The 17,368-nt window shown below is 37.8% G+C and overlaps 1 protein-coding gene across 1 annotated transcript; it reads left to right on the top strand.

The window, feature by feature from the left end:
* Positions 1 to 6,735: 6,735 nt before the first annotated feature.
* LOC135217185 (uncharacterized) lies at positions 6,736 to 15,648 on the top strand. Its single transcript, XM_064252907.1, has 5 exons — positions 6,736 to 7,016; positions 9,346 to 9,400; positions 11,495 to 11,601; positions 12,790 to 12,972; positions 14,072 to 15,648. Exons 1-5 carry the CDS (start codon positions 6,942 to 6,944, stop codon positions 14,138 to 14,140), a joined length of 489 nt encoding a protein of 162 aa, XP_064108977.1. The 5' UTR covers positions 6,736 to 6,941; the 3' UTR covers positions 14,141 to 15,648.
* The last annotated feature ends 1,720 nt before the right edge of the window (positions 15,649 to 17,368 follow it).

Below are 17,368 nucleotides of genomic sequence, written 5' to 3'. Positions count from 1 at the left end.
ACCAATGGAACAAGGGTATTAGTTCGTCTGGGAGACCCGCTGCTAGTGTATCCATGTATTCGTCCATCCTTTCTAATGGCACAAAGGCGAGCGCTATAATCATTTTAGCCCATAACGCAAAGTCCGAGTCGGTTTTATAGCGATTCGATAAACCCAATGAAACAAGATGTCTGTGCATGTTTTGGGCTAGATGGAAAAAACATCCCTTAATTCGAGAGGTGGGAAATACATCTTGAAAGGCATGAATGGCAGCTTGCTCAAAATCACAAATTATAGAAACTGCTCTCAAATTTGGTTCGATGGTTTTAAGTAACTCAAATAAACGAGAATAAGTTAAACTTTGCTTCTTAGGAAGAAGAGCAGAAACTATAGGAATAACTCTATCATGCTTCTTAGCCGATATAACATATACTTGATGAAAAAGATTTGGCGCAATGGTGAAAGTTCCGTCGGCAAACCAAATTTCTGAGAAGACTAAATGCTGAAGCCAGCTTATTCTTCCAAATATTAAAATTCTATCACTGCCTTCTCCTGTGTCTCCCAATAAGAATTTTTCTTCCATGCCCAGTTGGGGAACATACAGTGTATAGGACTCGGGTATAACTAATTGCTCCAAATGAGTTGGGTTAGCTGGCGCTTTGTTTAATAATTTTCGTTTCCTAGTAATAAGTTTTCGCATTGCAGGCAAGTCAGGCCCTATGGCTAAAGCTGCTTGAGAGGCGCCAGTTAAACATTCATTTACTACAACGGTTGGTGGCTCCAGCGTTTCAGCACTTCTTTTCTTAATATTTGTTTTCAACTTTTCAACTTCTACTTTTGCAGCAGATGGTTCATGGGTATGTTGATTCAACTGGCGAATCACTTTTCCATCCTTCATATGTAATCTTACTTTACACCGATCTTTCTGTTCACATCGCCAGAATTTTAATTCAGAATCACTCTTGCTCGTTGCATCAAAAATAAAAAGGTATCCATCGTGAATCACTTTGTTTTGTTAAAATATCTCCTTTGTTAAAATATCTCCTTCCATTTCGTACAATAGGCTTAGACGACTGAAAATTCTAAAGCTACCAAAAAGTAAATGTAAAAAGAAAAAAAAAAACAATTGTTCAATTGTTGAACAATTGTTAAAATGAGAGATAATTGCGCTATAAAGACGAAGTATCTATTTGATGGCTAAATGTCGTTTACAGCGACAAAGTAGTCATTTGACGCCTAACAGTCTCTCCGCCGAAAATTTCTATATGCCAAATCGGCTACGCCGAATCAGCCAAGCCGAAACAGCGACGCCAAACGTGCTACGCCAAAAATTCTCATTCCCCTAGTTTTGCTAGACATGGCAAGAAGACTGTGTGGGAAATCTGGAAGGTACTGTCAGAACTCACCGAGGCGCTGCTGCTGCTGCTGTCCTCTACACCGCGCGATATACCAGACAATGCAATGCATATCATTGAAAGGTTCGTAATCCTGTTGTATGACCAAACCAGCAAATGCACAGACATTGACAAAGCCAGGAGGAAACTCTTCACAAGGAAGAACAATGTGCAGCTCATCCCTCCAATGAAGGCAGCTCTGGAGGAACATGTCAAGAGGGCTGTGTATCAAGGTGGACATGTGTGGGGTCAGATACTCTTGTCAGCACCAGAACGCCCTCCACCAAACAACTGGGGTTGGTCAAGGACTAGAGAAGGACAATACACACCTCACTGAACTAGGCTACCTGAAGCAGCTCACAGCTGCATTGAACTGGTTTCTTGCAAGTGCAAGAAAGGGTGTGTGAGGTGCTGCAAGTGCAAAAAGACTGCCCTTCAGTGCACAGCCCTCTGTGACTGTGTATGGCACTGCACATGACGGTGATTCCACAACATCCGAAACAGCGACGCCAAACGTGCTACGCCAAAAATTCTCATTCCCCTAGTTTTGCTAGACATGGCAAGAAGACTGTGTGGGAAATCTGGAAGGTACTGTCAGAACTCACCGAGGCGCTGCTGCTGCTGCTGTCCTCTACACCGCGCGATATACCAGACAATGCAATGCATATCATTGAAAGGTTCGTAATCCTGTTGTATGACCAAACCAGCAAATGCACCGATCCATTGAAAAGCCAAAGCCAGGAGGAAACTCTTCACAACGGAATAAACAATGTGCAGCTCATCCCTCCAATGAAGGCAGCTCTGGAGGAACATGTCAAGAGGGCTGTGTATCAAGGTGGACATGTGTGGGGTCAGATACTCTTGTCAGCACCAGAACGCCCTCCACCAAACAACTGGGGTTGGTCAAGGACTAGAGAATGGACAATACACCACCTCACTGAACTAGGCTACCTGAAGCAGCTCACAGCTGCATTGAACGGGTTGGTTTCTTGCAGTGCAAGAAAGGGTGTGTGAGGTTGCTGCAAGTGCAAAACAAAGACTGCCGTTCAGTGGCAACAGGCCCTCTGTGACTGGTGTATGGCACTGCACATGACCGGTGATTTCCACAACATCCGAAAAAAAACAGCGACTCCAAACGTTGCTACGCAAAAATTCTCATTCCCCTAGTTTTGCTAGACATGGCAAGAAGACTGTGTGGGAAATCTGGAAGGTACTGTCAGAACTCACCGAGGCGCTGCTGCTGCTGCTGATGCTGTCCTCTACACCGCGCGATATACCAGACAATGCAATGCATATCATTGAAAGGTTCGTAATCCTGTTGTATGACCAAACCAGCAAATGCACAGACATTGACAAAGCCAGGAGGAAACTCTTCACAAGGAAGAACAATGTGCAGCTCATCCCTCCAATGAAGGCAGCTCTGGAGGAACATGTCAAGAGGGCAGTGTATCAAGGTGGACATGTGTGGGGTCAGATACTCTTGTCAGCACCAGAACGCCCTCCACCAAACAACTGGGGTTGGTCAAGGACTAGAGAAGGACAATACACACCTCACTGAACTAGGCTACCTGAAGCAGCTCACAGCTGCATTGAACTGGTTTCTTGCAAGTGCAAGAAAGGGTGTGTGAGGTGCTGCAAGTGCAAAAAGACTGCCCTTCAGTGCACAGCCCTCTGTGACTGTGTATGGCACTGCACATGACGGTGATTCCACAACATCCGAAACAGCGACGCCAAACGTGCTACGCCAAAAATTCTCATTCCCCTAGTTTTGCTAGACATGGCAAGAAGACTGTGTGGGAAATCTGGAAGGTACTGTCAGAACTCACCGAGGCGCTGCTGCTGCTGCTGTCCTCTACACCGCGCGATATACCAGACAATGCAATGCATATCATTGAAAGGTTCGTAATCCTGTTGTATGACCAAACCAGCAAATGCACAGACATTGACAAAGCCAGGAGGAAACTCTTCACAAGGAAGAACAATGTGCAGCTCATCCCTCCAATGAAGGCAGCTCTGGAGGAACATGTCAAGAGGGCAGTGTATCAAGGTGGACATGTGTGGGGTCAGATACTCTTGTCAGCACCAGAACGCCCTCCACCAAACAACTGGGGTTGGTCAAGGACTAGAGAAGGACAATACACACCTCACTGAACTAGGCTACCTGAAGCAGCTCACAGCTGCATTGAACTGGTTTCTTGCAAGTGCAAGAAAGGGTGTGTGAGGTGCTGCAAGTGCAAAAAGACTGCCCTTCAGTGCACAGCCCTCTGTGACTGTGTATGGCACTGCACATGACGGTGATTCCACAACATACGTATACTTGTGCCAATGCTGAGCTCGTTAACATGACATTGTTTATATACACGTATCTTCAGTACCGGTATATAGTACCTAGCCACAGATAGCAGACCATTGTAGAATGTCAGTGTACACCTAGCCTCATACTAGACCATGTAGCATGTCAGTATTCAATAAAATCATTCTTTCCCTGTTGAATCCAATATTTGCCTAGTTAATTTCCAAATACAATTATATAACAGACTCTGATAGACAATACCAAGTGGCAATTGGTACCATTGAATTCCTTATCCCCCAAAAACATATATTTAGATACCAGAATCAAGTCAGTAGCTTCATTATGTCCAAAGATAATAGCAAACGTAGATGTCAAGTGGCGGCCATTTTGAAATCCAACATGGCTGACATAAAGAGAGAATTTCAAGTGGCCCAATATCTGAAAATATTCGCAACATATTAATGTACACTTATGCCAAAATTGGTGCTTGTCTCATAAAATGCACAATTCCTTTGAATATTTGAGCTAAGCCGCCCCACTATATATGTATATGCTGAAGGATTTTAACGAAAAAAATATTATAGTCATCTCTCTATAGTAATTTAATACAATTCAAAAATCTGTGTTTGTACGGATTATTAGTACAGAAAAGCCCGCTATTTAAACAGATAATTTTGTTTTTGGCCTGAGAAGTTAGTATTTAGAAGTTTTTTTATATACATAATCTCATAGTCTTAATTGTTACTGAGTATTCACATCAGCACTTCGATTACTGAGAATTCTTCGACAGAGATTCTAAGTATTTAAAGTGCTTCTTCCGACAACGCACTTATTCAACGTTGATTCTAGATTTACTTATTTTCGTCATGGATACATCACTTCCCTATTTAGGATCTCCCACTCCCATTGAGACCCATTTACGCTCCAACCAGAGCGAAGGTAACGAGAATTTGAATGGCAGTACTGTCTGGTACCGAAATGCGATCACCCATCCACATGGAGATTAATCTCAGTGTTACCTAACGTTACTGATCAAGGAACCAGCTGTAAGGATAACTCGTAATTTGAAGGGGGAGTGAAACTGATAGGCCTAATATCGTTTTGGGTAGCTTGAAACGGGAAGTAATGAAAACTGAAGTATTATTATTATTAGTAGTAGTAGTAGTAGTAGTAGTAGTATTCAGAAGAAGAGCCCTATTCATGGGCCACAGTCTGAAAATTCAAGCTTCCAAAGAGTATTGTGTTCATTCGAAGAAAGTAACAGATGTTAATAAGACCTACAAAAAGAACGGATCATTTATTTAAAAAAAAAATTATTAACTAATCAGTTAAAAACAGATACTAAAAACGTAAGTAAAATATTAAGATACACGAATGGTTTTAGAGTGGTAATGCGCTGCATCTTCGCTTGAAATTTTGAAGTTGCTATTGTAACAACATCCTCTGGGAGGGAGATTGTTAAACAGTCCAACGGTGTGAGGTAAAGAAGACCTCTGGGACTGAGGAGCTCTACAGCGAGACACATTACTAGAGGCCACCCAATGAGAAAACCTCATTAAAACTTCTGTAAGGTATGCTTTTTTGTTTACGATAGTTGGACTCAGTTTAAGAAATTATTTTTGAATTGCTTTCCTAGGCCTAACACAATATCAGTTGCGGGGGGGGGGGGGGGGGTGGGGGGGGGGGCCATCAGCTATTCTTTTTATCAAATCGAGTGCTACCTGTTCAGTTCAACAACGAAAGGAAAAAGTTAACCGTACTTCTTTTTTTCGACAACAAGGTTCCATCTTTTGACGTATTCATGTCCTGTTGTAAAAACATTCTGACTACAAGCTAATCAGGATTATAGCCGCTCTCTTGTTACTGTAAAAAAACTGTGAATAGTAGTATGGTGATTCTGTCGTTGGAAATGAAGAATATGACGATAGCTGTGACCCTCAATTATGAAGAATGAGACTAACAGACCCGTTTTCGAAAGCTGATGATAAATAAGATTCTTCTCTTAAATGTATCTTGAACAAAATATCAACATAAAAGTTACGTCATTCATAGCTAATACATTCCACCCCAGGGAGCACCAACATGGAGACAGAATCTAAATCCACTCAAAATGCTGTGAGGAAATGTTGCTGACTTAGTACCTGCCTTTTAAAGATTAGACATACTCAGTATTTTATAACACAGCAGAAAACAAATCTAGATGATATTCTAATCCAACCTGTTTATCATATGATAAATTATTTTTAGAGCTATATTGAATCATTTAGAAGTGCTAAAAGGTTCCTTCCCAGATATTTTGTTTCCAATGAACCAGTCTTGATTCTATTTCTCGGTTCTGTATCCCATTCCTGTTTAACAAACTGCTGTGCTTACCACTACACAAAGACAGGAGGTAATTTAAGGTACCGAGTACACCTGCGATTATGTTCACATATGTCAACTTTTTCGATATTCTGTCAGGCTGTGCATTTGGTGGCCTAAAAGTGTCCCAAATTTCAAATGAGAACTGCAGTCGTATAAACGAGCAGTATTCCCGCTAGGTCAATCATAAAAGTCGAGCGGCTAGCACGTGTGAAGTTTGCATATCAACTTAATACAGAATGAATAAATATAAAACACACTGGCACGAGTGAAGTTACTAAATAAAGCCTAAATCTGAAACTTATAGACATAAATACAGCAATGACTGAATATTAATCAGGTATTTGGAACTTGTTTTCTGTGTCATCTTCGAAGTCATTCTGAAAATCAACCCAGCCTCCGTCCCCCAATCGCCCCCGGACCCGACGATCATGTCCTATTCACTAGGTATTTGCTTTAGATAACAGCCTGGCTGTCTGCCAGCACGGGCTCTTGTTCCTAACGCAGCCCTGAAGACAAGGCCATCCTCCAAACTATGTTCCTCAACTCATGTGGGAAATTCTTGGTACACTGAAAAGTAAACAGACCTCTGGAGAAGGCACATGACAACAGCTGCGTCAGTCCTTATCATATAATCTTAACAGGAGATAACAGCGAGGGAAGAGATAATGTTTACTTAGGCAGAGCAAAGATTAAAATGTTCTTCCATCCATTACACCAGTGTCTCTTGACCAACTAGGCTAGTTCTCTCCCGTCCGGTGACAAGAATTCACTCTCATACTTTCAAGAGGAAGTTATTCGGATTTTTTTTTTTTTTGTCAACTCACGCGATCAGACGTAAAGCTTCTCATAATCCTTCGTATTCTCTCTCTCTCTCTCTCTCTACAAAGTGCTACTTTAACTGAGATACCAAAATGTTGTACGTGGACAAGTGTTGCTGTGGGTGTTCCCTGAGAACGGGAACAATCATCGTAGCTATAGTTGATTTGGTAAGTTGTGACGAATTATTGCTGGGAAGTTAAATTAATAAAAAAAAAAGTGCAATTTGTACATACAAGACAAAGTCACAATCGCCTCCACTACACTGATTATACTCGTATTTTCTTGTTTAAGTATTATCTAATCTTCGACCCTTCACCGCCAAAGGTCACGTGGTCTGTTGTACTCGCGTGTTTCATATATCAAACATGATGCAATGTTAGGTCATTTTTCATATTTTGTTTTTCATACACAAACATACATATGTATATATAGCGTATATATATGTATATCTAATGTCTACATATATATATATATATATATATATATATTATATATATATATATATATATATATACTTAGTGCATGTGTATATATATATATATATATACTATATATATATATATATATATATATATATATATATATATATTTGGAAGCTCGAATTTCACTCAATGGCCCCTGTGGGCTTGTTCCATACGAAAAGGGTTCATCCTCTGAATAATAGTGATAATAATACCACAACTGCTCATCTGCAACCCTTAGATTCAGAACCCATCCATATTTCATTTCCATTCACAACACGCATCCAATGGTTACTGTTGCTTTTCCCGGCATCCTTCAGAGAGGGAGGAATGAATGGATGGATTCGATGAAAGGCCCTTCTGTGCTATTAAGGAAGCATGCGTGCATCCGACCTTGTGACCCACAACCCTTGACTTGCTGCTACTTCTTCCTGATGGACAACATATTTTCTGGAAGCTTGAATTTCAAGTCAGTGGCCCCCTCTATACGAATAGGGTTCATCTTCTGAATAATAATAACAATAATAATAATAATCCTTCTTTCAAAGCGTTGGTATATCGTGAAGCTATTATCTCGATCTCTTGCGCTTTCATATTATCTGAGTTGATAAGAACTGTCCTGAGTCTTTCTTATTCGCTGTAGCAAGAAGTTTACGTAGATTTACCTTTTGTAGTTTCAACTAATTTTTTTTTTTAGTTATGCCACTTGTCATAATTTTATGTGATCATGTATGCATACATACAGACATACATACATATATCGTATATATATATATATATATATATATTATATATATATATATATACTACATATATATATCCTAGTATATATATATATAATATAATTATATATATATATATATATATTATATATATATATAAATATATATTTATATATTTGTGTGTACATATATATATATAAACTATAATATACAAACATACATACATAACCTAACATAAAATCTAATGTATATACTCATATATGTATTAATAATTTAATTATATATATATATATATATATATATATATATATGATGCATATGCGTATATACATTTATTATGTAGATATCTATGTATGTACGTATGTATATATAATTATATATACATGTATACACACACACACACACACACACACACATATATATATATATATATATATATATATATATATATATATATATATAATATATATATATATATATATATATATATGTATATATATATATATGTATGTATTAATGGTCACAAAATTATGACGAGTGACGTACCTACAAAAAATTGTTTGAAACTACAAAAGGTAAATCATGATATCTACGTAAACTTCTTACTACAACGAATAAGACTCAAGGGCAGTTCTTATCAACTTTGTCAATCAGTCAGCCATTAGGCCACAGATAATATGAAAGCGCAAGAGATAAAGATGATAGCTTCACGATGTATAAAACGCTTTGAAAGAAGTATTATTATTCTTATTATTATTCAGAAGATGAACCCTGTTCGTATGGAACAAGGCCACAGGGCCCACTGATTGAAATTCTAGCTTCCAAAGGATATGGCGCTCATTCGACAGAAGTAACAGAAAGTAATGGGAAATACAGAAATAAGGAGAAGATCGGGTATTAGAAATAGAGATAATTTATCATGTCAATCAATGAATAAAGATTTAAGTCATTTATTAAAATTCAGGTTGAATTGTATCAGGGTAGTAATGCATCTTCGCTTGGACTTCTGATTGCATATGTAAATCAGGAGAGGATTTGCGGATGTGAATCGAGAGATAATGTTGGATGTTCATGACTTAATCCGTGATATTATTGATTTACTTATCATAAGCCCATAGTCCCACAGGCACCCTAACCTCACCCAGTCACAGCATCCGCCAACTTTACATACTCCTCATTCACTTCTTCCACTTCGGGATCTTTAACCTTTACCCATTTTTTTATCTTCCCTCTTTCCTATTTGTGATTTTCCTCTTTTTTATGACAAACAGAAATTCTAGTTTTTTATTATTTTTATTCTTCTTTATTTTCAGTTGTTTGATTTGCTTCATCCCATAGCTGTCATCGGGCACTACATCGTAGCGAAAGGCAAGTAATTCAAAGCAGCTGTCAACTGTGGAGATATATATATATATATATTATATATATATATATATATTATATATATATATATATATATATATATATATATAATGCAACAATGGTCCCGTGGCATATAAATATAGGAAGCGCTCGCAGGAAAAGTTGATAGGAAAGATCGTAGACCCTGAACTTTCATCTTTATTCCAAGACCTAAATCACAGTAACAGAGAGGATTAGAAGTACATTACTGTAACATTACATTCGTCTGATAAAAAAGAAATACATACATAAGCAAGAATAAAGATCAACTATTAGCTAGTATTTACAAATTAGGTAATACATCAAACAGCTCACTGTTATGAAGAGTAACTGCTATGTTGTCTTGCGAGGGAAAAGGCTCTTTCAACCGTTGGTTCTTGAAATATCCCATTTTTCAAAACATTATCAACTTTATAAAATCCAGGACTGAGGTTCATATTATTAATGTTATCAATAAAACATGATTCTATTATTAGTCTTTTTAAGATATCGTTAGATCTATACAGCGTTGTCGTATCTTCCCAGTTTATTACATAGCCTTCATCTCTCACATGAATAAAAATGCCACTAGATTGGTTATCAGTCCGTACATTATAACGATGCTGGGAAATCCTTGTGCAACAAGATTTACAAGTCTGTCCCAAGTACACTTTATCACAACCTGTGCATGGAATACAATATACACATCCTACGTCACTTTCTTTAGGTTTGTTCTTTATCAAAAAGGGTCTGATACAATGATCATATTTAAAAACAACGATTATGTTATATTCGTTCCGTAATTTAGGCTGACGACAGAGTTCATTGTAATGAGGTAAACATAAAATCTTCTGAGTTTTATACTCCTTCCTAACAGCTGAACCATAAAAACACTTCTTTGCCTTCCTTAATACTTCATCTAAAAAAAAGAAATTGGATAACCTAACTTTTTACCAATAGCCTAGATAGGTAAAATTCCTTCGTCCAAATATTCTGGGTCACATATTTTCAGGGTTCTAAGGAACATGCTATTAAATACAGACAATTTAAGAGATGAATGATGGTTAAAGAAATTATGTACATAGCCATCAATTAGGAAGGTTTTCTTTTGTTTCTACCAGACGAATGTAATGTTACAGTATTGTACTACTTATCCTCTCTGTTACCGTTATCAGGTCTTGAAATAGAAACGAAAGCTCAGGGTCTATAATCTTTTCTTTTAAATTTTCCTGCAACCGCTTCTTATACAGGCATACATTATATATATAAATATATATATATATATATATATATATATATATATATATATATGTGTGTGTGTGTGTGTGTGTGTGTGTATGGAGAGAGAGAGAGAGAGAGAGAGAGAGAGAGATAAGAGTATATTTGTGTTTAATGTGATTGGATACTCAATGCTGATATTTTGAAAGACAATGTTAAGGATATAGGAACTGGTAAAAATGTTGGCTCCCAAAGAATGACTTAGCGCTAAATGGACCGAGAAACTAATTTAAAATAAAGCCAATTAAAATATTGAACTCTACCATTTGTGACTCTAAATCAAGGATTAAAGCAGGTATCGTATACCACAAGGAACAAGTCACTGATGATCACCCTTCCAAATAGTGGTCAAACAGGGCTTCTGCAAGACACTAAGTAAGAAATCAGGGGGTTATCACAAATATTTCATAAAATACATTCAGAGGTAGGAGTCAATTACTGTTCCGTTACACACTGAAAGAGTTATAATTCGTTGTATTAATAAAAGGGAGCGTGGTAGTAATATAATAATAAAAAACAGACATTCGTCGACAAGGCAATCACAGTTCAAGTTATTAGCTTTTTTGGTTATAATTCAAAACTTAATTCTGGCCCTAAATTAATTTCCAGTCCAGCGTAGCAATGGATCACAATGATATCTAAGACACCATCAGAGTTAAACCATTCACGCCCTCAAAAAAAAATTTATAAAAAGATAATCTATATTCCTCTTTCCTTATCTGACTGATTGACTGATTGGAAGTTTAACGAGAGCGAGGTGGCGTCGGAACAGTCATGGTCACTGACGCCACTTGTTACTTCCAGATGTGGCGGAAGACGATTCTTGGATCACCGTTTTCTTCGTGGGAGAACTTATCATTGGTCTCGTTGATTTGGTGTTTTGTGTCCTTCTCATCGTTGGTATCCGGAAGGTAAGTCCATTAAGGCGTGTCTCCACTACAGTAAAATGTGTTATAAACATATCATCAACATGTCATAAATATATCCTAAACAAGTCGCCGTGTCGTTAACATGTCAAAAAACGTGTCAAACATTTCATAAACATGTTGTAAACTTATCGTGCACACATCAAAAACAATTGGATAGAAGTCAGTGGGTTAATGATAAGTCCTGACCAGTACTTTGTACAAATAGAAAGAATTTGCCAAAGATTCATTCTCCACTTCGATCATTGATTTGTCTCCAACATGTTTGTGACATCTAAGTGAAAAGTTGCAGAAATGTCTTTAGAACATATTTTATTATAGTGTGGATAGATAGGGAGGCCTGGAGTCATGAAAAGCCTCCATCAATAAAACATGAGCCAAAATCAATAACGAAGTAAGCTGTTCGAAACAGAGCTGGAGGAGGCTTATTCAAAACAGCGACCCTGACTTAGGATTAAACCAAGAAAGAGAAACGGATACGGCAGCAGCAGCTGTAGCTGTAGTATAAATGTAGAGATCATTCTAAATGGGTAGTAAAGTCGTTCAAGAGTTGATGACAAAAATAAGGATTACTCATGCACTTAAGAAACTTTACTGAGAAGATGAATTACATTCAAGCTAGCTTCACCTCTTACCTAGCAACAGCATGTTTATTTCCTTGTTCTTTAGAGAAATTATTGTTATTGTGCCAATATAGAAGAGAGACATAGCTAGGCCTGGTTATATATATATCTTCTCTGTATTAGTCCGATCCAACCCCTTAAACCTGAAAACTGTTGTGTTAGAGGTCATAACACCTCAGCATAGTTTACATTTCAGAAGAAATGTCCCTACTCTGCAACTGTTTGGTAATCTTTCTACGTCTAAAACAACTATATTTCTCTCCCTGCCCCTGCCCAGGAATCGGTAACACACAGTTTACATTTCTGCAACTGTTTGGCAATCTTTATACATCTAAAACAACTATATTTCTCTCCTTGCCCCTGCCCAGAAATCGGTAACACACAGTTTACATTTCTGCAACTGTTTGGGAATCTTTATATGTCTAAAACAACTATATTTCTCTCCCTGACCCTGCCCAGGAATCGGTAACACACAGTTTACATTTCTGCAACTGTTTGGGGATCTGTATACGTCTAAAACAACTATATTTCTCTCCCTGCCCCTGCCCAGGAATCGGTAACACTAATCATGACCTGGTGGTGGTGGTCTGTAATGCAAATGGCCCTCCAAGTAGTCTACGGAATATTCTTCATGTTCTATCACGTGACCAATGGAGTCAGTATCGTCGTCTTCTTCATGATCGCGGCCTTACTGTTCTACGGGGTGGTGGTCGTCAAGTCATACGTGACGTCTGTAAGTAAATCTTTGTCTCAAATGAAACTGCAGTTACTTAACCTGTATTTGATGTCATGCACAGACTGGTCACGGACAGGTCACCGACGAGGGAAGAATGAATCCGCAAGGCCTTTGAATATAAAAATATTATCACTATAGTAGATTCACATCACCCGTAAATCTGATGTCTAGGCTAGTCCCTTTCGACGCTCCTGACTGGCTGTTGATAAGCCAATCACAGGGCTGTAAATTCTGTCTCTCGAGAAATTTCACATAGGTAGGATGTGTTCCAACTCCCCTGAGGGATACGTCTTTCAAAAATATCCCTCAGGAGAGGTGGATCCCTCATCCTGCCTGTGTGAACTTTCTCGAGAGACTGAGAGCTTCCAAGTTCCAGCCCTGTGATTGGCTTAACAAGGTAGAGCTCCAGAAAATGAAGAAACTAAAAGCACAAGGACCTATAGCTGGAACTGGGAGAAAACCCACATAGTTAGTTACACTAAGAAGCAAACTTTAGAGGTGTTGGACAGCAAAACCAAAGAAAGGAAATGGGATGGAAGTAAAGTAAAAGGCTAAACAATAGGTGTAGCTATAGGGACTGAGGGGACGCTGCAGATACCCTTCATAAAGTAAATCCAAACGCACACCATGTGAAGTACATTAACGGGACTGCCAGCTACGAGAAACTTATATCTCGCGGAAAGATATTAGGGTCTCTCAGCCGTGCAAAAAGAAAAAAAAACGAGAAAGTTAAAATCATTTTAAAACGTAGCTCTTTGCATAGTACACAAATCGCCAGAAGAATTGAAAGGGTGAGAATTGTGGAGTTTACGTAGAAATAGTAAAAAGGTTGAAGTAAGCGAAGGAGGAGCAGCGGTTTCGAGGTGGTTTCATCCTATGGAAGGAATGGAGAACTATCAGTGTGCACAAAGAACGTAAACAAGGTGAATGGTGTTATGTGTGTAAGTTAATCATATGGTTCCTGTTGTTGAAAGTTTGTGTGCATGATCCAGAAATTAAATGTTGAATGTGGCAGTAACAATTGCCTTGTTCCTGTCTGTGGATAGCTCTGTGACGAGAAGTGGAAGAACTCATTATTTCTTTTCATTCTTCACAGATCGAGAAGAGGCGAAAGGTGGCCGACGAGTTACTTCTGTCAGAGAGCGCTCAGTCAGCAGAGTTATAAAGCCGTTTTCAGAATTACTGCCCTCAATTAGAATTGTAGGGAACCACAGGGAAAGCTCAGACTGCCTTCGAAATGTGAGGTGTGGTGCTGAGCTGTTGAAGGATTAAAACTGTACAAGTTTTCAAGAACTAGAACTGTAAAACTTTTCAAGCTTTTAAACTAAAAGTTTTGAAGTGCTGGAACTGTCAAACTTTTTCACAACTTGCAAGTATCAAACTTTTCCCTAAAACTGTTAAACTTTCCTGTGTTAAAACTGTCAAACTCTTACATACTAAAACTGAAAAACTTATCATTTGCTAGAACTGTCAAACTTATAACACTTTTTTATGTGTTAACCGTCAAACTTTTCAATCCTAGAAGTGTCAAACTGTTAAGTGTGCTAGAACTGTCAAACTTTTCAAGGGTTACAACTGCTTAATGTCTGTGAGAAATTCAGTCTCCTGTAGATATATATATATATATATATATATATATATATATATATATATATATATATATATAATATATATATGTGTGTGTGTGTGTGTGTGTGTGTGTGTGTGTGTGTGTGTGTGTGTGTGTGTGTGTCCTAAAGCCTCGTCAGGTGTCCAACTAGCATCGGTTTTCCGAAAATCGGAATGTTATTTTACTCTGAGGAAGTAATAACCATAAATTCTTTGTCAAGACTGTCCATCCTCTGAATGTGAAGGAACTGTAAAGTCTTCGTTAAAACTGTGTTATTGTAAGTCCTAGAAATAATATTCAGCCACAATAGACCGATTTCTAAAGCAAGTCGAATGCAAATCGTTCATAGGTTTAAATAATCCCTGGAAGTAGAATCAGAAGCTAAATTCTTTCCTTGTGAAATACTTGTTATTTTCACCTTAACATTTTTTATTTTCCTCTGTCGTTCCATTTGTTCATTTTTATAAATGTATATATTTGCTAGGAATATATAATGTGTGTTAGTTAAATCCTGTGGCATCTACCTCAAAGTAATATGACAGCTTTCAAATATAATCTGATTTATGTCAATTTAGATTCTAAAATCATCTTACGTAAGATTCTCTTAAGTAAATCTTAATTGTATAAAGCATTCAATGGCAACAGTAACGATGAAATAACAGTTGAAAAATTTTCTTCAAGAAAACCGTCGCACCGCTTCTATTAAGAAAACAGTCTGCTTTTTTTTTTTAATAGACAGGTACAAATGCTTACAGACGTAACTTGTTGGGAACACAATGCGAAATTTTCAAAATGTGTAAATGAAACAACAATGGTGATATACCATGATATTACCTTAAATACAGTATCCATAAGGTGCTCTTGTTCCATATCCTTATCGAAATAGAACCTGTTTGTTTTCTGTTTTTGGAACTACGGGTTAGTGTGTGTGTGTGTGTGTGTGTGTGTGTTAATGCTTGGTATATTCCACATCTTTGTCTTTAGTTCCTACATTTATTCTGTCTGTGCTTCATTAAATATAATCGGCGAATATTGCATCCTGGATAAATCTTGAATTTTTTAAAGCTTTTATTTAATTATATATAAACCCTCTGAGTTCGAACTTGACCCGTAAGACAGACTAAGCAATTTAATTTACACTAATGGTAGGTACACGTTACTAAAAAGAAAATTTTCAAAGTCTACTGAGCCCAAGTCATTATCCCTTCATAATCCTGATGCACTTTCTAACGACCTATAAAAGGGAGTTTTAAGTATATAGAGATATACTATAAGCAGTGGGGGGACCAGATGGATATCATGATAAGCAATTGTGTATCGCGAAATGCTTGACACAGTAGCTAGAGTAGTTATGAAAGACACTATATAAGAAATCATTGATGCTGATTGCTTTTCGTCGCAAGTTGATGGTTCTGATGATATTGACCACAAATTTATTTCTGCTCGATTTGCAAGGAGGAGCAAAAGCATGAAGGAAATCTTTTTTGGGGATAAAGTCACTCAGAAATGCATGGGGCTACAGGCTTCATGGATGCTTTACTAATTAATTGTAAAGGTCTTTGTATTGAAGAAGTAGCAACGAAAAAAAAAACTGACAGGATTGACAACAGATGGGGAAAGTGCGAATACTGGAAGGAAATCTGGTTTTTTGGGCTGAGTTGGGTGAAAATCTAGGCAGAGGTCTTCTCTGTGTATAGTGTAGGGCACATCGATCAGATCTAGCTTTTTCTGATTTAGGATCCTCGGTTAAAGTGATAATCTCAAAGCTGTTGCACCTGATTACAGAGCTTCTGCAGTTCGAACAGATAATCTAAAGAAAATTGTTGCAGAGTCATGCTTACAGTTTTACATGTTTCCTGAGCACTTTGAAGGCTAGTCTTGCTGAGCACCTTATTATCTTGTGTGAATGAGTCTGGAAGAATCTACCATCCATGGGCGCACACTAGAATTATTTATCAACGTCCAAAATTAGCTCGCGAAATGATGAAGCCACTGGAAATATATAGCTTCATGAAACCCTGGAAAGAAGGTGGTGACCAAGAATATCATACAGCACTAATGCTTGATATTCGTCTGTTTGGGAATCTCCAAAAAGAGAGCCAGAAATCTATGGCTAAAGCCTGTGACATTTGAAGTATCCAAAGCTGCTGCTCTTACATCCATCACTTTAATGGAACAGGGTCCTATTCCAGGTGGTATAGAACAAAAGTTGAGGGAAAACAATGAAGCCTCAACAAGTAAAGTGGGCGAAGAATCTCTCATAGTCAATATGTAACCACAAGGGGGAGCACACCAAGTGTTAGAAATGAAATTTTCTTGGGTGCAAAGCAATATCTATCTCAAAGGCTTAACCTAGAGCGAGAGGACATATGGAAACAAATTAGAATATTTCTAGAAATAATGACTTCATTTTATCCCAGCCATTTCAGCTTTTATAATAATCTGGCATGCCCTTGCCGGGAATACTGCTCTCGTATATGGATAAGGTATACTGTACATACAGGCCTGTTTCCTTTCTTGACAGTTTGATTCAAACCAGTCTGCTTGATTAATGATCACTTGCCTACTGACATTCGTATTCAATCTCTCGTTAATGCAAGGTAGCCAGTATCTCTCTCTCTATCGTACAAATTTTTTCCGTCATCGTTCAAGGAGTTTGCACACTGTATTCCTGCACCCTTAAACTATCCAAGGAACACTTGCCAAGCAATGTAATTGCGTAATTCATCTATGGATATGGCCAACTTCCATAATGAAAATGATTCTTTCAAATTGTCTCTGTTT

Source organism: Macrobrachium nipponense, chromosome 7, assembly GCF_015104395.2.
Source record: "Macrobrachium nipponense isolate FS-2020 chromosome 7, ASM1510439v2, whole genome shotgun sequence".
In the NCBI taxonomy this organism is placed as follows: Eukaryota; Metazoa; Arthropoda; class Malacostraca; order Decapoda; family Palaemonidae; genus Macrobrachium; species Macrobrachium nipponense.
Note: the sequence above shows the minus strand (reverse complement) of the source record. Positions and strands in the feature narration are given on the sequence as shown.

Bases quoted from the DNA above. Each gene is read 5' to 3' on its own strand.
- LOC135217185 (XM_064252907.1), top strand. From the start codon at position 6,942: ATGTTGTACGTGGACAAGTGTTGCTGTGGGTGTTCCCTGAGAACGGGA. The intron at 11,602-12,789 runs GTAAGTCCATTA...GCCCCTGCCCAG, and splicing joins TCATCGTTGGTATCCGGAAG to GAATCGGTAACACTAATCAT. The intron at 12,973-14,071 runs GTAAGTAAATCT...CATTCTTCACAG, and splicing joins TCAAGTCATACGTGACGTCT to ATCGAGAAGAGGCGAAAGGT.